This window comes from Siniperca chuatsi, linkage group LG6 (assembly GCF_020085105.1).
Source record: "Siniperca chuatsi isolate FFG_IHB_CAS linkage group LG6, ASM2008510v1, whole genome shotgun sequence".
Taxonomy (NCBI): Eukaryota; Metazoa; Chordata; class Actinopteri; order Centrarchiformes; family Sinipercidae; genus Siniperca; species Siniperca chuatsi.
This window is the reverse complement of record NC_058047.1, coordinates 20,388,392-20,412,485: the sequence shown is the minus strand read 5'-3', so window position 1 is coordinate 20,412,485 and position 24,094 is coordinate 20,388,392. Positions and strand designations below refer to the sequence as shown.

The 24,094-nt window shown below is 40.0% G+C and overlaps 1 protein-coding gene across 17 annotated transcripts in view; it reads right to left on the bottom strand.

Annotated features, from left to right (window-relative positions):
• Nucleotides 1-16,852, bottom strand: part of tcf3b (transcription factor 3b) — a 29,208-nt gene extending 12,356 nt beyond the window's left edge. For 3 of the 17 annotated variants that reach the window (XM_044200663.1, XM_044200666.1, XM_044200667.1), the window contains exons 1-9: nt 16,281-16,849; nt 13,206-13,302; nt 10,593-10,665; nt 10,290-10,373; nt 4,945-5,018; nt 4,190-4,262; nt 3,644-3,684; nt 3,252-3,384; nt 2,416-2,462 (exon numbers count right to left, since the gene is read on the bottom strand). In XM_044200663.1, coding sequence (XP_044056598.1) covers nt 2,416-2,462; nt 3,252-3,384; nt 3,644-3,684; nt 4,190-4,262; nt 4,945-5,018; nt 10,290-10,373; nt 10,593-10,665; nt 13,206-13,280 — 600 coding nt within the window. In that variant the 5' untranslated portion in view covers nt 13,281-13,302; nt 16,281-16,849. Of the gene's footprint in view, nt 1-2,415; nt 2,463-3,251; nt 3,385-3,643; nt 3,685-4,189; nt 4,263-4,944; nt 5,019-10,289; nt 10,374-10,592; nt 10,666-13,205; nt 13,303-14,149; nt 14,298-16,280 lie in introns of all 17 variants that reach the window. The other 14 variants (XM_044200659.1, XM_044200661.1, XM_044200660.1 and 11 more) reach the window with 13 other exon arrangements.
• Between the last annotated feature and the right edge of the window lie 7,242 nt (nt 16,853-24,094).

Sequence of the window (24,094 nt, the reverse complement as noted above, 5' to 3'; positions counted from 1 at the left end):
CATCTCTAAAAAGTCAACTTTTCATGAGCTCAGAAACACAGTCCTGTTTTCAACTTTGTGAAGATGGATTTTCCAGCTGATCCAACGGGGGTTTAAATAGTTTATTTAGCTTAAGAAATAGGAGAATTTTGTCAACACATAAAGGAACACTATCCTTCACTTTATCACAAACATTCAAAATCACCACATTTGGAGATACATGGTTTTCACTAGACAGGAAGGGGATGAAAAACTGTAATCTGAAAAGTAACTAGTAACTAAAGCTGTCAGATAAATGTAGTGCAGTAAAAAGTACAATATTTGACGATGAGATGTAGCGAAGTAGAAGTATAAAGCGGCATGAAAAGAAAAGACTCAAGTAGAAGTACCTCAAATTTGTATTTAAGTACAATACTTGAGTAAATGTACTTAGTTATATTCCACCACTGCAGAGCAGACATATTCGCAGTAGACAAATCAGTACATACAGCCAAACTAGCAGTAGCAGCGAACGACTCGATGGGCATAGTACTTTTTCAAGTGCTAGCATAGCGCGTGCTTATGAGATTTCATGTGAGAATGCGTGCTTCCGATTGTTCCAAATTTGAATGTTTTGTGACAAAGTTCACATCGCGCCTCATACAAATTGCTGGAACTTCATTTACCCATGGCTGAGCCTGCATTGCTTGCTTGCTTGCTTGCAGTGTCACGTTCTTGGTGTTTTCCTTTTCCCCCGCTGCAGCCCTCAAATCGGAAGCTGGATAAACATGTTCTTCCTCTAGGTTAAAATGCGGATCACAGCCTGTACACAATACATACTACTGCAACCTACCAAGCGGAGTGTATGATATCTATTTAACATACAAACAAATATATGTTATAGAAATTGTCATTGTTGTGAGATAAAATACCGGTAAAATAAAACATAAAAACTGAAGGAAAAATAAATAAATAGAAACACTCATTCATTCTGCCCCAGATCAAATTTAATGCCTCCCCTCCTACTATTTCAGACATTTTAAAAATTGTCTAAAAATTTAATTTTAAGATCCACAGGGACCCTGCACAGAGTCAACTGCCCAGTAGAGTCCTTCTGACTTGAAATATCATGTTTGCTATCTTACAAAGCCATGCATCTGTTGGTTCAGGACCATGAAGAACTTTCATGTATCTGCAGAGGAAAATGTTAAGAGGAGTTGGTGTTGTGGTGAAACTGCTATGTGGTATTCAAATTGAACAAATGGCCTCTGAATCATCTATGATCTACAGTAGCTGAAACTGTATGGAAGGACTGTCTGGGAATCAGCACACAGGACTCACATTTAGCCAGTGGAAATAATCTATAAATGGGAATGATGTGGGCAACTGCAGCCTGATTCAATGATTTGTCAAGTCACTTTAAACTAACAGTGAGATTCATTCAGTATATATTCAAACATGTAACGGTGACTTGTGTTTCCAGCTATGTGTGGTTGCAATCATCCACACACATTAACTGCATCAGCTGCTGGGAATTCTGGGCCCACTGACAAAATGTGATACTTGGTACAGCAAATGAAAGCACTATGATACTTCATATTGCTTGGACCTAGGATTGGGGTTTGACAGCCCTCTTTTGAATCCAGTATCAAATCTACTTCACAAACTGAAATCCAACTTAGCTTTTAATAATTTCAAGGAACAAAATATACAAATAACATAATATTTAGGAATTAAAACTCCAAAATTGATATCCAAAGAAGTAAAACTTTGGCCTGACAGATTACATATTTGCTATTTAGCCAAACAACTTCTGAAAAAGGGAGGTAAAAGTTTCAATAAGAGATTGGTAAGATTATGGGCTTAACAAATTCAGGTATCTTATTACCAACTTTGAACTGGATCCAAAATTGAACCAGCCACCAGAACCCAACCTACTTGCACCTCTCATGCATTGGCTGCCTGAAACATATGTACCTTCATTACCCAAATCCAGGACCTCTGTGTTCTTACAAAACTTAAAGTTCAAATCAGGCCACCAAAGAAGTTAAGTTTCAAGACTTGACAAAGTACCTCAAAATCCTATAAAAATTCTCATCTACATGACAACCAGACCCTGAACACCACTTGAAACCACTTCAGTGTAGTGTAGAGACAACCACAGTGATGATGTTTATTGGGGCCTGAGTTACCCGACTGTCAGCTCACTGAGAATTAGACTGACTGAGCAGAGGGTCTTTACCCCTGTCTGTCACAGAACTACTCAAGCAAAGTAGGAAAAGGAGTGTGTACGTGTATACCTTGTGTGTGTGTGTGTGTGTGTGTGTGTGTGTGTGTGTGTGTGTGTGTGTGTGTGTGTGTATCAAGTGTGTGTAGTGAGAAAGAGAATATGAGAGAGTGCAAGAGAGAGAAAGGACTGGCTGTGAGCTGTGAAGGCGAGCAGAAATAAGCTCTCACCGAGGACGGCAGGCCAGGGGGTTTCCGAATCTTCTTTGGCTGGGTGTCTACATACAGACAGGCAGAGACACAGAGAAAAGGTGAGAGACAAAAACGCAAATAAGGACTTAGCAAAGACACATTTGCCCCTGTTATATCGGTTCAGGTGCAGTTACATCATGTGCTCTAATTCCAAATGCATAACAGAAAACAACAACACTGAGCACTGCAGCATGTGTACTAGTGTGTATGAATCTTGCTGTGCATTTATCTGTATATAGCTTTGTATTGAAAAGGTATTTTCAAACGCAGACATTAGTTAGTACCATTATTAATTAGTAAAAAAAAAAAAAAAACAGAGCTTACAATCAAACACAATTGTCGATTATTCAGTTAGCTGGATCATTAAAAATATTAAATCAACTACTATTTTGATAATCGATTAATTGTTTAAGCCAGTTCTTAAGCAAAAATGCCAAAAATGTACTCCTTCCAGATGTCTCAAATGTCTATATTTTCTGGTTTTATTCACTATCAAAATAAATACATTTGGATTTTGGACTAATGGTCAGAAAAAACAAGCTATTTAAACAATTTGAAGACATCACCTTGGGCTCTGGAAAATTGTTTTCCGACATGCTAGAGATCAAACAATTAAATCGATTAATCAAGAAAATAATCAGCAGTTAAATTGAAAATTAAAATAATCATTAGTTACAGCCCATGTTACATGAAAAAATAAATAAATAAATAAAAACAACACCACAAGGGAGGGGGGAATGGTGGAAAATAAAAACAAAGAAAGAAGGAAATCACTGGCCCCACAACATGGCACATGTCTTGTCCAGTTATCTCACCTATGCCTCCATCAGGCGGCCTTCTCCTGGTATTGTTGGGGTATGACGGATAAAACTGGGAGCCAGATTTCAGGCCAGAGGGGGACATGGCATCTGGGCTGGGCATCGCTATGTCGCTAGGAAGAAAACTAGGCTAAGAGAAGAGAAGATGGAGAAACAAGGTTTTACTAATAATACTTACAGGGGCGTGGGAGAACACAGCACAAATAGCTTCTCTTCTAGGAAATGAAGACAGTTAATTCAAAGTGTTTAACATGAAAAGAGAAGTGAGAAAACAGTGCTTCCTTTACACTGACACATTACATGAATTTAGTTCTCTCACACACACACACACACCTACATACACATAACCTTGCAGGGAGATGCAATGAATAAGCTAAATGACAACATACCTGGCTTCCAAAGGGAGGGTATGTTGGTCTCTCATTTTTACCTGTAAAATAAAAGTGAAGATTGTTTAAACGTTAATGCAAGTGAAGCCATGAGATGTATACACACATTAAGAGGCAATGGTGTGAAAGAAAACAAATGAAAAGTAGGTTTTCTAAAGTACAAAAAGTCCAGAGATGCCCTCCCCTTTTTCAGTACGCTCAGCTGCATAAAGCCGCCTGCCAGACAAAACCCTAGGGAAGGTTTCTGCTTCAGTGCCCTAACATCCCCAACACTCAACGAATGAACACAGTCACACGCATGTACATACATGCATGCATGTAGACACATACAGTACACATTTTGCCACCCAGAAAACAATTGGTCATAAAGGATGCATAACAGTCGAATCGGCCATTATCAACATGATTATTTTAAAACTGGAGTGTGATAAGGCAACATTTCCCCTGGCACTGAGACGTAAATGTATACAGTCATTCCATAGAAGTGCTAAACATTCTCATCCAGCCATTTTTTTACCACGTCACTTGTTAAAAATGAGAACATACCTGCGACCCCTGAACTGATGAACGGAGAGGACAAGCCTTCATGCTCACTGTAGTGGGATCCTTCCGCATAGCCCTGTAGGAACAATGGTGCACACAAAAACAACAAAAGTAACCTTAAAGAAAGCAATGAAAAATTTAAATAAAAACATGCAGGCTCTACCATCAGACAAACTAACACACCCACAGACCCAAATGATAACCACTCTTTAAGGCCACCCCATCTTGTTAGCACACCTATATGGCTTAGTGGTTACCCTCCCTCCGCTTTTCTGTCTAACAGGATCCATGCCAAACAAATCTGCATCAGCTCGGGGGATTCAAACCGACTTTCTTAATTATCAACTTGTGGTAATCAAAGCCTGCTGCATCTATTTCACCCCCTGTTCCTTGTATTTACACAGAGTTGTGCCAAGACAGTTACAGCGGATGTGAAGCTGCAATTACCGGTGGGCTTCCACAGAGGTTCTGGGCTATCAGAGAGCTTGCCAATGCAGGATCCTGAGCCAAGGTTATTAGGTAGAAAGTAAAACTACCACTTCAAATCAAACACGGCGCAAGGCATGAAAAAGTACTAAGCTGTTGTGGTGGTAGGGGGAGAGGGGGTGTGTGTGTGTGTGTTCATCTATGGCAAAGTGATTAACTGAACATGTGTGAGTGTGTGACAATATCATGGCATCTGGTGTTAATGCTTAGAACTCCAAACTTAAAATTGTATGTGACTTAAGAGTGCGAGTGTGGGTGTATTTAGATCTTACCCGTCCTTGGCTGAAAGAGGGGCTGCTCTGTTCTGCCGAGCCCCAAGACCCAGAGCCGCTGCGCTCATCTAGTGCTGTAAAAAGACATATTGTTAAGACTGACAGGTAGAGAGACCAGCAGGTTAGTCTGAAGTAGAGATAAAGAATCAAAAAGCTGTTGGACTAATGCTGTGAACTTTGTTAGCAATCCCCAAATGAGAGTATATAATTATTAACCTATGTGTCACTCCAGATATGTAGAAATGCCCTGATGTTGGAGTCATATCAAGGGAACCTATCACCACATCCTACTCTAAACATTCGATGCCTGTAAGTGGCCACAATGGGCTTGCACAAGCCAGGAGAGAGCATCACAATTGAGCAAAGACGCCGCTGTCGCATTCAAGATGCAATGCAATGTTACACCATTTCTGAAAAAATAAACATAGGAAATGCTACTCATTAGCGTTTATTACGGTCACTGAGTAGCAGAAAATTAACCAACCATTCACATCCCTAATGTAATCCAAGAGGATAAAATGTCATCTAAACCACATTTAAATGTCACTCAGTCAAATTGACATATACAAGCACATAAAATAACAAAACAAAATGTGTAGAGCCAAAACATGAACCACAATGTTTTAGGTAAAGAAAGAAACGATGTATGGCACAAAGGAAAAACACAGCCAAAAGACTGGTGGAGCAGAAAACTCCAAAATACCCCCATCATCCCATTCTCCCTGTCTTATGCACTAATGCTATCCAGGCTCTCTGGAGACACAAGCCTTAATTGCAGGCTGATTTGCATAATTGTGCATATTAATGGAGTTTCCTTATGAATATTCATATTTCGTCTTTGATTTTTGCCTAATTAAAAAAATGTGTGTGAGAAAGCAAAAGAGAGAGAGAGTGAGCGAGTGGAAGGAGAAAGCAAGGGGATGACAGAGAGGGAGAGAGCGAGGAACAAGAGGGAAGGCAGAGTGAGAGGGGTCTGAGCAAGATCAGCAGCATGGCTGACGAGTGAGAATGAGTGATGAGACTAACAGAGCAGTGCAAGCACCTACACACGCTGCGACAGCCGTGATCTATGGAGCTGATGCCAGTAGCATGGAGAATCAGGCAAGCAGGGAGGAGAGGGGACCTCAAAAGATCAGCCTCGCTCACTGTCAGATCGGCCCTGCTGAAAGGCCACAGCACTAATAAAACGCTGCACCACCGTCAGCCATGTCGAATGGCACAGGACACTGATGACGGGCTTCCTGCTAAATAAAAATGACAGATTTTGTATATAGACACTTCAACCAAAGCTTGGTGCCAGGAAAAGTAATATCAAATTAGCAAGATGAAATCCACTTTAGAGGTGAGACATCAACAATGAGCTTGTCTACCTTCAGCCTAGCAATGAATAGATGTATTTTAACTCAAACACCTTTTTTTCAACTTCAAGACACTCTAGCTTCATCCAAATTGCTGGTAGACCACTAAGTATTTTCAGATGTACTACACACTTAAAAACTGACAGGTGACCCACAAAATTACACATCATCACTGTCAACAATAACCTGCACTGGATAGGGCTACCAAGCCAACAAGTAGAGTTAAGAGAGAAACTTCATAATCTTCACAGCTATTTTCAATACACCACTCAGCCGCCTATGAAGCATCCATTTGGCCAGCGGGGGTGCAGAGGATAGAGTGAAAGCACGGCTGTGCAGGAGAAGTCTGACAACATTGTTTCACACTTACTGGAGTAATTAACTCGGAGGCAATTAAAACAAGGTGGAGAGCTGCTGAGGTGACACTGACGCTCAGCCAGCCTAAGAGAGCACAACTATGGCAGAGGAGCGATCTTTCTATTGTTGTTAATCTCTTGTCATGTGTAACATCGAACACAAACTGACAACCAAACCACAGACAACCAAATTAATAAAGTAATGCAAAATATAGTTCTTAAAATGACCCACCAAGGTTAAGATGCTGTTATAAAAAAAAAAATCTTACTTTTATCTTCATCAATTGGGGCCACATGGCCACTACATTTGAGACGTTAAATATTTAGATTCTGGGTATGTTGCGGTGTTGCTCTACAAGCAAGTAAAATGGTAAAAACAAGATATGTACTGTTCAAAGTAGGTCAGTGATGTACTCCTACATCAATTATTTTTGCCAGTATAAATATTTTTAGTACTTTGTTTTAAACCAACCTTTCGCCTGTGACCTAAAAAAGTTTGCTCTGAACACTTTGAGTCTGCATTTTCAATGAAATTTAAAAAAGGATAAACACAGATCTGCCCAATCTGGGCTTTATTTCATCCTTATTTCATCACTTACTTCACTCTTAATCTTTTTATTTCTCCGGGTGCCTAGTTGTGCTGCTGTCCAACACAAACTAAAAATAAAAAAAACATTAAAAATAAGCTCTCACACTGCAGTTCTCAGCTACTGTAGATGCCTTTTTAAATAGCTGCAATTGATTACCATGACATACAATAGTCAATGTGATACTTACATAGCAGTGCTAACACACCTCCTTATGTACTTACATCATATTGGTAGAAGCAGAAAAGAAGCTTTCAATGGTTCGACAATCTTCTTTAAATCATGGATAACAACATAAATGGGGTATTGTATCACATTAGTAATACAATACAATGAAACCTTAAAAAAATGGCAAGTACCACTAACTCAGTATGCAGTTCATACTTAGGACATCCAAGATTATTTCAAGACAGCATCAAAGTACATGAGCACTGTAGCTCATGCTAACTAACAAATCTAATACCAAAATTTATGCAATCTTCAGACAATAGACAATTTGACTAGTGCTACATAAAAGCTCAAAGTGAAGTAAATGATGAACATTTGAATAGTCAATTGACATGATGACCAAACTGGAAAAATTAAATTAAATAAAGATTGAAAATACCTTGAATTATCTACTAATTAGACATGCACATAAGAAATGTAAATGACATGGGGTCGTTATGAAAACAATAGTTTTCTGGACGTATATCACATCCATCCAGATTTTGGCATGGCTAGTGTGAATGTACTTCTAGTGAAAGTCACATGCCAAGACAAATACTGACTCACAACCAGAACCCAGAAAAATATTTATTTTCTGAGCCACAAAGCCTTCTCGCGGCTGCAGGCTCTGAAAACATCTAATTTATTTGAAGAAGGAAGCCACTCTCCTTTGAGATTTCCTCTTTATTTTTGAGGGCTTAGATTTTCCAACTACAACCCACCAATGCACAATGAAATACATGACAATACTGCAGGCGTGTGCAGGTATACAACAGAGTAAGTCAAACACAAAGCTATTAAGCTAGCTACCAAGAGAGACCACATGTGTAAATTCACAATGTTGTTTGTTGTGATCTAAGGGAAGCGAGCCTGTCGTGTCCTGTGTATTTGTGTTTGTGTGTGTGAAGGGGGTTGAAGACGTTGCCAGCAGCTGCAGAGGTGACAGAGGGGACGCCTGCCTGAAGGCTTGTGGGCTTGGCCAACTCCCACCACACACCGTCACACTCTGCCTCCCCTACTTCTCAAACATCCCACACTTCTTGCCAATCCTCTCCTCTTTCCTCAACTCTACCCGACACACCCTTCCCCAAACACACACATACACTCTGGTCACTGAGGAAGGGAGAAGGACGCCTAATGCAATTAGAACCCCTCTGAGCACTTTTGTGTTGATGAATAGAGGTGGTCTGGTGGGCCACTAGGCTGCTCACTGCTGTTCCCGCGCTGCTGGGTCCCCGAATATACAAGTGACGTCATAGATGGACAATGCTCTTTAATGGTTATCATTTCTAATAAATAGGTTTCCTGGCCCATAGCCATATCGTATTTTGGAATAATAAGCTATCTTTTGGACTGAGTTTCAAAAGATGGTCCTGTTGACAAATGCAGCCATTACATCTATAAAAAAAAATTAAATAAAAAAATCATGTACACAGAATCCACACTTAAGCTTCCAATTTTCTTACTCATAAATACAGTCTATCTATATGAGTTTTCTTCCTCATATAAACAGACTGTATTCTATGCATTGTGTGTGTTATAACATGACAGATCTACGAGAAACTCCTGGGCTGGAATTCGCAGATGTTAGCATTTTGACTCCCAAGTGCTATTAGAGGGTACCTGCAGATCTCCCAAAGTTAAATGGGACAGCTTGAAGTATTGCATTAAAATGGGTGTCAATGACCGAGGGCCACACTTTGGGACATGGGGGGAATTAACTCCTCACTGCTTAGTAATTGCCTGCTGTAATAGAAACAAACAGAATCCTGCCTTCCACAGGCTGATCCCTCTATTCAACATGCTCTCTCTTCCACTCTGGCCACTCACTGCATGCTGGGCCAGTTTAAGAGGCTGCGAGCTGGGGGTGAGGGACATTGTCTCGGACTCAAGCTATTTCCTGTAGATCAGTGGGGGTAAGAGCCCTGTGCCGTGTTGGGGGAGGAGTGTTTTACACTTCAGGGTGGGGGAGTCGTTTCAAGTCCATAAGCCCCTTTTTTTGCCTTTGTTCCTCAGTGGCCAAGTTCTCACTCTGGGGAACTCTGGGGAGTGTGACTCAATTTCACACGCCAGATTGGCAAGGTGACAGAGGAACGAAAGTAACACGACTTACTAATAACATTCAGGAAGAGAAAAAAGCGTACTCAAAGGCTTCAGGTGCTTGGGGGGGGGGGTTAACTGCAGCTACTTTGCACTTTAAAATAGTTAAACAAAGACAATCTAAAAGAAATGGGAAAACATGATCAGACATATGTTAAGATAAAACGCATGTAGACATGTAATAAATCTGCTCAGTTTCAATTCTTCATGCAAAGAATATCCTGGGTCTGGTAAGGTTTAAGCTACAGCCTATTTTTTTCTGTTTCTCAAAGTCTCAATGCTACATTTAAGACAGTTAAAAGGGCCAGGGCTGTGGTCTAAATCGATCATTTTTCTATACAGATTAAATCAAGGGGCAACCACATAAACAGGTATAGAGCAAGCTGAAGCACATCACTAAATGGGAATTTCTTCTAACAGTACTTACACTACTCAATCTATTACAAATATTAGAATAAACAGATACAAGCACAAGTAAAAAATGATTCCAATGAAATCTGTTGTCAGCAAAGTCTATCGACAAACCCAGAATTGTTTCTGGAAAATTTGTGTGGCTGTTTGAGTTTTTACAATGCAATTTTGTAAAGCTTTGAGCACCACAAATTAAATTCACCTCTATTGTACTTACTGAGGCAGCGGCAGAGATCTCAAAACCAGGGCAAATAAAACTGAAACTGCATGCTAGATACCACAAGGGTTATGTGCAAAAATATTTTTTGTGATTTGGTTGAGCTGACCTTTGAAGTTCTTGCTCTTCCCCATCAGCTGTAAATTGTGAAGACATGTTGATTTGTACTCCATTTTCACATTTAATGTGAATGCTAAAGATCATAGATTTAACAATAAATTAGGATATTGTTGCTTTGCCAAAACTTACAGTCAGCCACAGTAATGTCACAAGGGGAAACAAACATGTTTACATGAACAAAATGATGCAAAAATGAAAACCAACATTTCCCAGGAAGACATATAGTTTATAGAAAGCAGTAACACTGCTTTGAAATTTAGTATAGGTTTTCATATCAAGCTTAAAAGCTTACCTGATCCACTAAACTGACTGCTGGCGAGTGTCATTGTCCTGTTCTTCCCATTGGCTACTGGAGGCGCGAACATCTACAAGACAAAAGAGGAAAGATACCGTAACTAACAAAGCAAAGGATGGCACACTTCACACATCCTATTTCCACTAATAAATGACATCACATACACATGTCATTCAGTTGTTGTGGGTTTTTTTCCCTTACAGGCATTTCAGTTTTGTATCAGTCTAAACAGAGATATAAACTAATGTATAAACCATGCGATTCCACCATTGATAAGACAACTTCCAGCATTACAGCAGAACATGCTGATAAAAAAGGGACATTTCACCCCAAAATCTAAAATGCATATTTTTCCTCTTCCCTGTAGTGCTATTTATCCATCTAGATTGTTTTGCTGTGAGTTGCCGAGTTTTGGAGATATCGGCCGTAGAGATGTCTGCATTTTTTAATATAATAAGACTATATGGCACTCGGCTTGCGGTGCACACAGATGTGTTATGAGCAAATGTGTAGGAACTATTTTCTTTCTACCGATAGTTCCTACATGAAACTGCTCACAACATATCTGTGGCTTATCTTGAGTAACTGGGTCAGAATTTTTGGAAAGAGACGTTGCTGTTGAGTTTTTCACATGTAGTTTTTTGGCGCTTTGAACACCACAAGTCGAGTTCCATCTAGTTCCATTATATTCGAGAGAATGCAGACATCTCTACGGCCGATATCTCCAGAACTCGACAACTCACACCAAAACAATCTAAATGGATAAATAGCACTACAGGTAAGAGGGAATATGTATATTTTGGATTTTAGGGTGAACTGTCCCTTTAAAAAGGTCTTTATTTACAAAATACCACATTTCAAAAGGTACAGTTTTCCCAAGGCAAATATACAGCATTATGGAATCTTTCAGACATATTTTCATATAATACCTGCAGTATCAACTTTAACTTTTAAAACACTAATGAGTCCGTGGGTTTTGTCACCGAGCCAATGTGGGCTTTACCATGAGGCTATGGTGTGGTCAAAATATCTGCTATGTGGCATCTTTCAGTGACGTGGCTAAACTCTACTATACAAACCAAACCTTTTTGTAAGTAGGGCACCATAACACAATCTGCCACAACCACATATGATCTCTCTCTCTTTTTTTTTAATATATATATAAACAGGGTAGGTCTACGCAGTCACTATCTTTTTTCCCCCGTTACATTTGATCGCAGATATCTCAAAACATTTTTAGTTTTGCTTTATTCCGCATCCAATCTAGCATGCATTTCTGTGACTCGCCAGCAAATAAACAAAGAGGAGGAAATTTGTTTGTATATTATTCGACAGTTTCTCACCCAATTATCAATGTCATACTTAGATGGAACATCTGCTGATACAAATTGGCAGCCGATCAATCAGAGATTTTCTAACACAAACCCAACTGTCTAATGAGAACCTCCCACAAACCCGCTTCACAACAGGGAGTGTTTTTCTTTCGTGGGGTAAGGTTTCCTTTAAATACCGATGGTATGGCAGAGAATAGGACTACATTAACAACACAGCTGACTGAATCATGCAAGTCATTATTAATGGAGCTCCACCAACAATATTCATGCACAACAAATTTTTTTTTTTTTATAAAAATCACTGTCCTGTTGTTCCCCAGTGTTACACATCACAAAATGTCAATGACTTGAGTGTTAATCAACTGTACTTTGTCAAAAGAAACCTCATGTGACAGTAAGTCTGCTGACAAATATTCATTAGGAGTCAAGGTTTTGACGCTGTTGTGCCCCATATATAAAAATTATCCAGAGCTGGCAATTTAGCCCTACCAGCTATTCAATTCATTTAGGAGAAAAAAACTAACACAGCTCCATTGGGCCTATGAGATATTTATGTCAGCGTAAAGCGCAACAAAGGCTTCTCAACTAAATAAAACACAGGTATATAAAAGCTGAACAGGATACCTCTATCCACTTTGTAGATAATGTCTGGAGGATACCTCTGTGAAAATGTCTTCCTAAAGACTAAAAATATGACAAAAAGAAATGCAGAAGCTGTCTGCTCAACCCAGTTCGTATAACAACATTTCACCATCAGATTCTGTTAAAAAGACGAACGGGTGAAATTATTTCCACTGTTTCCTGCAGTCGTTCCTGATTCACTATTTACATTTTACAGTGGACACCAGTTCATTGTAGTAAAGATCCACTTCCTTGTTGCTGTATCTCTCCATCACCTACATAATTGAATAACCTATGTTTAAAACCTGAATTCATTTTCACCAGTCACTCTGAGGTATAGCAGTATTTTACTTGCCATGCTTTGATGTAATCAGCACTACCTCTGCATGCCAAGAATGAAGGATGGAAATATCTTGAGCTGACACAACCTACTGTTAAAAAAAAAAAAAAAAAAAAAAAAAAAGATTCCAAAAATTTCTGTTGCAGATTGAGAAATTAAGCTTCCCACTGATTTTCTTTCCTCGCCCCTTTCCCCACCTCTCTCATTCAGACCTCCAGCTCTCCTCTGCCCATACCCAGACCTGTATCGCACTCTCTTTAGCTCTTCCTCCCAATGCCACCCAGAACCACCCAGACTGCTCTCCCACTCTCTTACCGCACTGAAATCCAGGAGGTCGTTGAGTTCCTTGTCAGTTCCCACTGCAGCCATTCTTTGCTGCTGTTCGTTCATACCCTTCAGTCTCTAATAAACCCTATGAGAGAAATTTGCAGATACAGGATTTTAATGGCACTAGCAAGCACAAAGAGAAGTTACATGTAGCTCTTAAAAAACAGAGGATGATGGTAATGAATGATTCAAACTACTCTACCTTTGCTATTTCACAACCCTTAAGAGATGATTCATATTGGCAAGTTGTTAGAATAAGAATCAGAATTTCTCCCATAAGATACCAATGTAGGCCTATGTCAGCATTTTTCTTTAAAAAAATAAAAAAATAAAATAAAACAACTTTCGTATTGCCAACGCATCAAATTTGTGTTTCAAAATTTTCAATATAACAAAATATAGATCCAGGTGAGAGGCTAAACTCTTGTGCATCTGAGAAGTTACAATATGAAAATCAATGATCGTCTATTGAGTCTCAGCTGGCCAAAACCTACAGCTCAAATTACTAACTCACTGAAATACGAGGGAAAACAACATTAGGCTACTTAAAACTATACACTTTAGCCAGGTCTACTTAAAAATGCTAATTTCAGCCAGACGCTGCCTTCCCATCCAAGCAGTAGAAGAGACACTGCCATGAAATAAATACTCTGCCCTTAGTCAAATCACTACCAAGTAATGACTTAAAAAAAATCTCTTTCATTTTACGCAACCCTGGTAAATAACACAACCATATGTCAATCATTGCTACATAAAAGAGATTGTAATACATTTACAATTACAGACATAATTGGGACTATTGTTAGCCCAAGGAAATAGGGGTGAAAGGCAGAGCTAATGACTGTATGCAAACACGTCATTACCAAATTACCATATGTCAACTCAGAAAGAACCTTGTCAAATGACACAGTGAGCATGAATACTGGATTTACCCTGTGTTTTGCATTCCAACGCAAGCCCGAGGCCGCTCTCTGATGCTGAGCGGTGGTTCTGCAAGCCTCACAGGGAACTAGTGGTAAGAGGAGCGAGCGGAGGAATAGAGGCACTTGGACACCAACAGGTGGTGTGCTTTTACAGCCTCTATTGTAGTACAGCACAGGCATAAATTGATGCAATCAAACAAAAACGATGGATGTTTTAGAGGGAATTTAAGTTGTAAAATGTAAACTAGGGGAACTCTGAATATTTACATTTATGTCAAGAAATAAAAATATAAAATTAGGAGCCACTTGAAAGCAAAACAAACAAAAGTATTAAATGTAATAAATAATTTTCTACATGTATGAAAATAACACAAGTCACTTCAGGGGGGACAAACGGTGCAGTCGAAGTCTAGTGAACTCAGGCGAGCAGAACTAATGTAACCTTGAGACAAGGAAAGGAAGTGAACACACACACACACACACACACACACCACATAGCCCCAAGTGTAAAAAGGCTAGGACCACGGCTGTCAAACTTTTGGATAAGATGGCCAATAAAAAGGACAAAACAGGTCATACACACCACTAAAATAAAATTAAGATTTGCAAATATTATTTAACCACTGACTTAAATAGAGTAGAGCACATGGAGGGGCTTAATGTAACAAAATGGCATCTTCAGCTACTACTGGATCAATATTTGAAGCAAGCAGATTAGGGGTCTTTGTCACCCCACACAAGGCAGAGAAGGCAGGTCATTATCCACAAAAGAAGCCTGCACTTCGAGTGAAACAAACCACTGAGCTAAACAGATGCTTTAGACCAAAAACTTAATCTTTAATATAAATGCATAACAGCAAACAAGACTTAAATGTGTGCGCCTGCCTCAGTACCTGACTATGGCTTTCAAAGATAATAATGGGCCAAATTAAGATCATTCTACCTGTCTAGCAAGCAGGTAATTACTTGAGAATAACTGTTGTTGACAGTGAAGATTTTGTAATTTAAAAGCACAATTCAGTCCGCATAGGTTGTATATGTTTTTGGTGTCATTTGTCCTGCCATGTGGGGAAATAAAGGCAAAGTAAAGTAACTATAACATGTGTTTATGTCAATGCTATTACTACAGAAACAACAAGCGCAGCCGTGCTGAACAGAAAAGCATATTCAACTGTTGATTCAAACACTGTCCGAAACAAACGGATGTAAATGTCTTGTGCCAAAGACATGTAATTATAAACAATAACCACTTTGGGTCAAATTGTTTAGAACAATTACAGTAAACATCTAGGGCACCACAGGATGTAGGCTGTACATTATTTGATCATCTCCGCTAGGCCACATCCAGGGCCAAGCTACTGCTGACAACTAACCCATTCACCATTTATTTTGAACTATGTTGACATCATCCTGAAGACTAACAAAACCACAATCTCCAGTTGTGTCTTCCTAGTGAAAACAACGTGTGTAAAACAAGTGCAACGGCCGCAATCCTGGAGAATAACAGCAATGCTCCAAACTTCATGCAACAAATACGGAGCTCTTTCTCTCACATATTAGGGTTCAAGTCGTGCATTATGAGGGAGTTCAGTGGAGGAGACGGTGGGGGTGGGAGCATGAGGAATTTCCTGCCAAATGTGCAATAAAATAAAGTCTAGCTGGTGGCCAGACACTTCCATAAAGGAATGTTTAAAGGGCTACCAAATGGGTTTTATGGAAAGTTTGTTTCTGGCTTGTATGGAAAATAAATGTAGGCCCACAACACAAAGTTTAGCTAAAATGCTCACCAACATTAACGTTACACAACGTAAAGATTTCATATTTCCACGTACTAGCTAGAGCTAGTGGCGGAGACACACGGTGAAAAACAAAATGAGGCTTGTTAGGCAGGACTAACATTTAACGTTAGTCGAGTCTTTTTGCAGAACAAAGGAGTAATTTCCTCCTCTCCGTGGTCGATGCGGAGACCATCACACACTTGGCTCACCACCTCAAACCAGACAAAAACTTACATCCCCCGCTTTAACCACACATTCCCAAAAACTTTTCGAAAATTGCAGGCGTCAAAATAGGTGTCAGAGAAACCCATCGAATTCATGCAACGTCCCCCGATACATGAAGTGAAAGAAGGTGTTTTTACCTCTCCTCTCCAAGTGTCTGATATCCAACAGTAAAAAGAAAAGCTGAGACTCGCAAGGGGAAAAACATAAAACTTCAAGAGAATTTCGACCTCAGTGCATGAAACGCATTGGAGCACCGTAGATGTCTTCCTTTTGTCCCGGTAAGCCTGTTTTTCACACAGCGCCCACGTGTTTGCTTCAATGTAACAAGTCTGTGTGCAAACAAATCTATTATAGTAACTAATCTCGCGTCTTCCTTTTTTGTTGTTACAACTGAGATGATTTCATTCTTCTCGTAGACATCTTCACCACCTCCGTCCACATTGTCAGACGCAACATCGTATCCCTCCGCACAAAAGTGAGGGCCTCAATGCCAGCGGTGTCCGATTTCAAACGCCTTTGAGAGACGGGGTATTTTTACACAGAAAAAAATACTGCTTTAACGTCTTCCGGTGGCCAAAACGACGGAAATGTCTAATTCCGAAGCTCAGTGTTGCGTGCTGTATCTGCAATCCTCAAAATGCAGGAGCGCTACGAGCACTAGGTCGTCCAGCGGAAGGCTATTGTAAGAAAGTTACCTGCGATTACACAGCAGCAGCTTGACGAGATGGCACGATAAATGCGAGAGAGCTCGACCAATGGGGAAGCGTGTGCGTTTGATTGGCAGCAACGGCAGCCAGCCAACGGCTGGAAATCCAACTTGTACCCGCCTTCTTCTTGACGCTCACTTTCCCTGTGTGCTCAGGGAGGCTGGCTGAGGGGGGCTCCAACATGCCCGCTGACATCATTTTATTACTTTGGTTGGTGTGTCCTCTTTTCCCTTTTTCAAAAAAAACAAAACCCAATATCTTCAACCCACGGCTATAAATAAGTTTGTTTTCATTACAATAACAACAGCAACAAATAAGCCAAATTACAATTTAAATTGTTACTGTAAAATGTTGTCTCAACATTTAAATGATGCTACATGTAAAACTATCTTAAAGGGACAGTTCACCCCAAAATCAAAAATACATATTTTTCCTCATATTGTACTATTATATTTTAAAAAAAAATGCAGACAACTCTATGGCCGATATCTCCAAAACTCGGCAACTCACACCAAAACAATCTAGATGGATAAATAGCACTTCAGGTAAGAGGAAAAATATGTATTTTTGATTTTGGGGTGAACTGTCCCTTTAATTATTAGTACTTATTGCTATTTTTTATATCAATACAACTGTATGACATAAGCTGAATGTTTTTTTTTAACTATAGGCTATTATATTTATTTTCTGATGTATGGGTTATAAGGGGAACTATTTAGACTAGTTTTATTTATTTTTAACTTACCACTTAAATACGCAAATTAGATGTTAAAATTAACATGTTTCCAGACACTGTCCGGTTCCAAAATAATATTTTGTCCTGCTGATTTTACTTCAAAATGATAAAACGCTGTAATCATGAAACATTATTTCCACTAGGGCTGCAACTAAGAATTATTTTTATTATTGATTAACCTGACCAGTAGTCCAAACCCCAAAAGTATTCAGTTTCCTATCACTTATGACAAAGAAAAGCATCAAATCCTCACAGTAAAGAATCTGGAACCAGCAAATGTTTGGGATTTTTGCTTGAAAACTGACTGAAACAATTAATAGATTATCAAAATAGTTGCCGATTAATTTTCTGTCAGTCAACTAATAGATGAATCCTTGCTCTAATTTTTACGTAGGCTAGCCGGCCTTTTTGTGAATGAGCTGATAAACATAAGACCAACACACCCCTAGTAACTGCCTGCTCCAGAGCAGAGTGGAGAGGAAGGAGAGCAGAGAGTATAGGATCACAGAGTAAGGGGGGAGAGGAAAATAGTTCAGAGAAAACAGTTCAAACAGGGAGGGCACACCAGATTATCAACGCAAATGTATCTGTAATGTTAAAATGCTGCATTTACAAGAGAACAAGACCAATAGGTAGAAATTAACTGCAGTTCAGTTACCATGATGACGATGAACAACTTACAATGGAATAAGATTAGAAGGCCCTGATATGTAACTAATGTGTTTCCTGCCTTTATCCAATATGCTCACAACATCCCTCACACACACACAAAAAAACAATAACCACTCTTTTGAAAAATGTATGTAGGTGTTAGACAGCTGTTGTTTTTAACCTGAGGGCAAACCTTGTCAAAGAAGAGGGAAGTTAAGATAACCCTTCTTTGTTTCTGGTCTACAACCTCCAAAATGGCCATGTTATATACATTCTAGACATATACTATTTTAGAAAGACCAAAAACCCCAGAAACCTTAAGATACAGAAAGATTTATTCAACATCTAAGCACACAGTTATCGACCACTACAAAGGCCACAGTGACTCAAGTATCTTTTGAGTCACTAGGTGGGCAGGATGCCCATGTCTTGGGTGTGAGCTGTATAACAAAATTAAGACATGGCAAATGCAAATTCTACATAGCTGCCTAGTGTTTTATATACCCTAATGCCTCAAACTGTCTATTTACACAGAGGTTACCAATGAGAAGGGGGATTTGCTGTCAATAGGACGTATAGGTAAGTAATCCATTGGATGTCCCCTGAGTAAAGGAAAAACCTTAGCACAGAACATTAATTAGGCTCATGGACCGTCTTAGGAATGTTACTGCTCGGAACAAACACACATATGGGCCATAAATATCTTCACATACATACCATGCACACATTCACATTTGGTCACACATGCACATATGCAGATATGCACGCACAGGTACTCATGCACATTGACAAAAAGACAGCCGTAGCGTCAGAAAATAATCACAGCCATCAAAGAAAGGGCATCTTGAGTTATTTGTCTAACACCTATTTGGAATCCTTTCTTGGAGGAATGTATTAATCAAAAGATTAGATTTGAACAGATGGAAACATCTGTTTGGGGAAATGAATTTATGGTGGTGGCAGAGAAAATCTCCCATATTCTCGCTTTTTCCAGTAGACGTTAGGCCTTGAGTAAGAATAGTGCCGTTGTCAGTATTAGCAATGAGGCTTGTAAGCCCTCCAAGTAGTTTGTAGTAACAGCTGGGTCTGACATGGAGAGCATGTACAAGGGCAGCCAGGCTGAAGAGAGGGAGGGGGGCGGTAAAAAAAGAATAAGAAAAAAAATATATATAGTGAGGATCTTCACCTTAATGAACACAGAGTGCATCTAACAGTGACACAAGGTTAAACAGAAGTTGGTTGTGTAAAAAGAAGCCGCAGACAGAAGAAATGTGTTTTAAAGCATTATCCTCCCTTGGACTATATTGCCATCATACCTATTTTTTTTTTTACAAGTGAATTAGGGTGGCACCACTTTCTCATTGGAGCCAAGGGCAATAGCTGGTCAAATATGTTATTCCTGATATTGAGAAATGCAATTTTACATTCAGCTATTACAAAATACTTAGTGAAGCCGGGAATATGTGAACATTGTAATGCTGTGCTGTCCACTATTTTGTTTGTTTCACAATTAACATGGACATAAAAGAACAGATAGTGACCTCTAAAAGCTCAGTTTTTATGCTAAAACTATGTTTTTTTATCCACAATAACTATAGGTAATCTACCACATGGAAACCTAAAAGCTTACAGTGTCATTATACAGGAGGGGCCAAACAAAAACACAAACATGTCATCTATAATCTCAAAATACATTCACAGTACAATGGACAGTTAAAGGCAGAATGGGGAGGGATGTTGTCACACATGCCCTCAATGATTCCTTTGAGCCATTCCCGGCTTCATATCTGTAATTAACAACAGATGCACATGGAAAATTAGCATATGTTTGGCACATTGGTGCTAACCGGTTATACATTTGTGCATATTAATGACATATCTATCTATGTACACATATTTTAAATTACATAAATTCACACAAGAAATAACAGTGTGTAATAATGTGTACTAGTTACTTAATCCTCTTTTGATTTTTTTTAATCAATAATGCTTTGTAGAGAACAAATAAAGAGGGCAGTCCTATAGATGCCTCACATATGCCACCTTTGATTCTAGCTGCTTTAACCTCCAGTCAGAAAGCAATGTTTTGTTACCATAGTCTCATAGCTGGGTTTAGTGTTAGCTACCTGCCTCAACACTCTCACATGTCATACACCTTTAGCCCTCATTGCCATACTGCTCTGCTCATAGGAAGCCAGTCATGCAAGCCAAACCACATCACTGGGTAATATCACACACAATGATGAGCCCGTAACCATACAGTATAGGCAGCACACATAGCGCACACAGAGCTCAGTGGTGAGGCAAGCTGCTCACCTCGTTCCATACTGAGCCCCTCACAGCCTGTAATAGTAGAGGCTTAGGTTTGGGTGGGGGAAGGGCAGAGGTGCACAGGTTTCTGATCAGACAAGAAAACTAGGCCAAGACCAACAATCCCTCTCCCTGAACAGCCTCAGCCCCTCCTAAATGCTACAACTTTGTTACAGGGCTGTGACAATCACTTGCGAGATGGTCATTAATGGCGAAGCAACGGAGTGATTTTGAGCCACAACACGTGTATTTAGAGGCATAACAGCTTCTCATAGCCGGGCTATGATTCATGCTTCCTTGCCCCTTTGGAAGCTGTCCTCCAATAAGAGTTAGAGGCTGGGGGTAGGAGCGGATAGATTGATAGTGTTGGCTGAGTGCCCATGCTCTGAGTCTATCTGCGCTGAAGGGGAGGAGACACTGGGAATCTATCTGTTGTGCTCTCTGTGCTCATGATAAACTGACTCCCGTCAAGCTTCTTCCCCCTATTACAGCTCGCCTGGCAGAAAACACCCTAACTTGCACTGACTTCCAACATGTTAAACAACAATAAAATGTGTGGAGAGTGGAGTGAGTGATTTAAACAGGGCAATAATCCACAAGGTTAAGCTATCCCCTTTCAGCAATAGCTGGAAAACATAAGTAAAGCAGAGCAACTGTTTTGGAACAAGTGTGGACAGCATATCTTCTTGAATTCAAACAAGTATTCAAAACAGCCAAACTCAAAGGTATAACATTACAAAAGGGACACAATGAACCCAGATTTAACTTCATCACAAATGGGACCATCGTCTCTCTCCCTTATCCTGAAACTGTAATTCCCACAAAGCTCCACAGTGAGAAAGAAAATGAGTTTGAGGGATTGTCCATGACATTAATCCTCCCAAACACTACAGTTCTCGATCCAATACAGAAAGACATACACAAACTAAATCATCTATTTACTAAAGGAAAAACTCAATTCATCCTTTTGACTTCTGTCTGCTCTTATTTGACAAAAGCTTTCCTGCATCCCAACTTCCTCTATTCTCTCTGGTGATTTTATGGGACCCCTCCTTGCCATCTTGGATTCCCATTATTGTGCAGTTGTATGGGTGCCCCTGTTCTGCCACCCATCCTTCAGGTACAGTGAACAGAACACCAGCTTCCTGTTTACAAAGCCGGGCAATTGAGAGCCCCACCACCAGAATGTACAGCTGAGGAAAAGAGCAGATGGGAGACTGTGGTGGCAGTTGAATTTGTGTTGGGTTATTTATTATTTTTTTTTTGAGAGATGAAGAATGGGAAGGTGAGAGATATAGAGAAACAGAAAGACAGAGAGTGGAGCAAGCAGACAGAGAAAGTGCATAGTAGAGAGGAGTATTCCTACCAGAGCCAAAAAAATTTCTACCCCATTCTGAAAATAATACAGTAGTCATATATATCGAGGGGGAGGTGTGCGAAAAAGTCACATGATAACAATCAGATCAGAAGCTGAATTGACTCTAAATCAATTGAAGTAGGCATGTCAGGGCTACCCAGGACGGGGAGGGGGGGGAGAGGATAGTGAAAGGGAGATAGATGTGAGCCCGTGTGGGGGAGGGAAGCAGAGATTGTTGGTGTCGTGGGAGCACTGCAACAACAATAACAGCAGTGTGTGCATGTCTGTGTGTGTGTGTGTGTGTGCGTGAGTGACAGACTGAATGAGTTAGAGTGGAAGTGGGGATGTGTTATGGCTCACAAAAGTGATGAAATGACATCTCCTTTACTTCAGCACACAGCTGCTATTGCAGCAAAGAACACACTGTTGAGATATCTGACCTTCTATTTTCTTTGGTAGCCGCTGGTCAGAAGTGTCTGCTCGCCTGTCATGTTCACCTCTAATTAGCTATATCTACACAATGACTACACTGTGTCCATTACAAACAGCATGATACTCATGTCATTAATGTCATCTGCATTGGAAAACATGACTTCTTATTTTCATGGCCGTTTACTGAGAAAGAAATACAACAAATCGATCTCCTAACTTGATATAAATGTGTTTTGAAGGCTGTTCATTATCCATTTACAGTATATTTTCCCAAATACTCTCGGCTTGTATACATATCATAAAGAACTTGTCCCAAATAACTAAGCTAATAATTTAGTCCACAGCTTGCTGGTAAAAACAAATCCAATATGAGAACTTATGGATATGACAAATTTCGGGTTGAGGCTTCTCTCTTTCGTTGTTTTCTCTATTTCTTTCATCTCTTTTTCTCCTCCCCTCCCCCCTTTCTTTGCAGATTAGAATTCATTAGCAATCAAAGAGCCTCCAGAGAGCTCCAGCTCTTAATTACCTACTCATTTGCATTTTTGCATATTAATGACTGCAGGGTTTTGGTAGGGTTTTTGCCGCAGTGGTTTAAAGGCACCTCAGTCCTCTGTTCTCCGGGGAGGAGGAGAGATGGCCAGAGGCGAGGCTCCAAGCCTGTCCAATCCCCCCTCTATCCTTCCTGATGGGAGCTGGACAGGGCAAGAAGAGGGGGTAGTGGGGTGTTGGCTGGGGGCATATGGGACGGATGGGTTGCAGTGGTGGGGGGACTACAGGGGTGCACAGGTTAAAGGTCATTGTCCCTTATCAACATAAGAAAGAACACATGTCTTCAGCGCTGCCTAATTATTGTCATATTGAGCCGTTTAAACACCTGATCTGAACAAAATATACCCTAAGAGAAACTGGAAATCTATACTGCGGAGATTGCTCACGTGGGTTTTATTGAGGACGGCAGCTAGTTTGGATGAAACTCATGTCCCACAGTGTGCAGAGGCAGGGACATTTTATATCCCTGGAGAAAGGTGTATACTGGTGAAAATGAGGCTAGTGTGTGTGTGTGTCTCGCTGTTTTCCTGCCTGTCTCCAAGTGTTCATTGTGAGGGCAGTAAGAGGCTCATTTACTTTGAGCCTTAATGACGATGGTGTGCACGCACATATACACAAGCAAGTGAGATTATAAAACCACACCTTGGCGCATAAGCATATAGACAAACATGTAAACAGAAACAGTTGCAGGCACATGCGTACACATACGCGTGTACATTCACATGCACAGAGTGAGGGAATAATATAACTAGAGACACCAGACAACAGCTCCCAGGCATCTCCTAGCCCCTGAAGTGCTGCTGTTCCGCTTATCCAATATGTTTTGACTGCAACAATGATGTCTGAACATGGAAAATAACACCATATCCCACTGTGTTTTTAGATACCTTACAAACATAACAATTAATGACTTGGAGCCCCGAGACATCTGGCCAACAGGTTCAACATGACTGAATAAATCATCTCATACTCTAATATATTACTCAGTGTGGATTTGTATTATAGTAAATGTTGAAAAGGGGTTTTATTTAAGAAAAATGCAAACTATGCAATTTGTCAAATATGGAAATGTGCAGTATGCCACATCTGGCAGAAACATATTTAGATGCAGTGATACTACATACAACATGCAAGACACATACATGTCTCATAGTGCATCCCTGAAAACATACTGCTTACGGAGTGGGCTTAAGTCGACTTAACTGC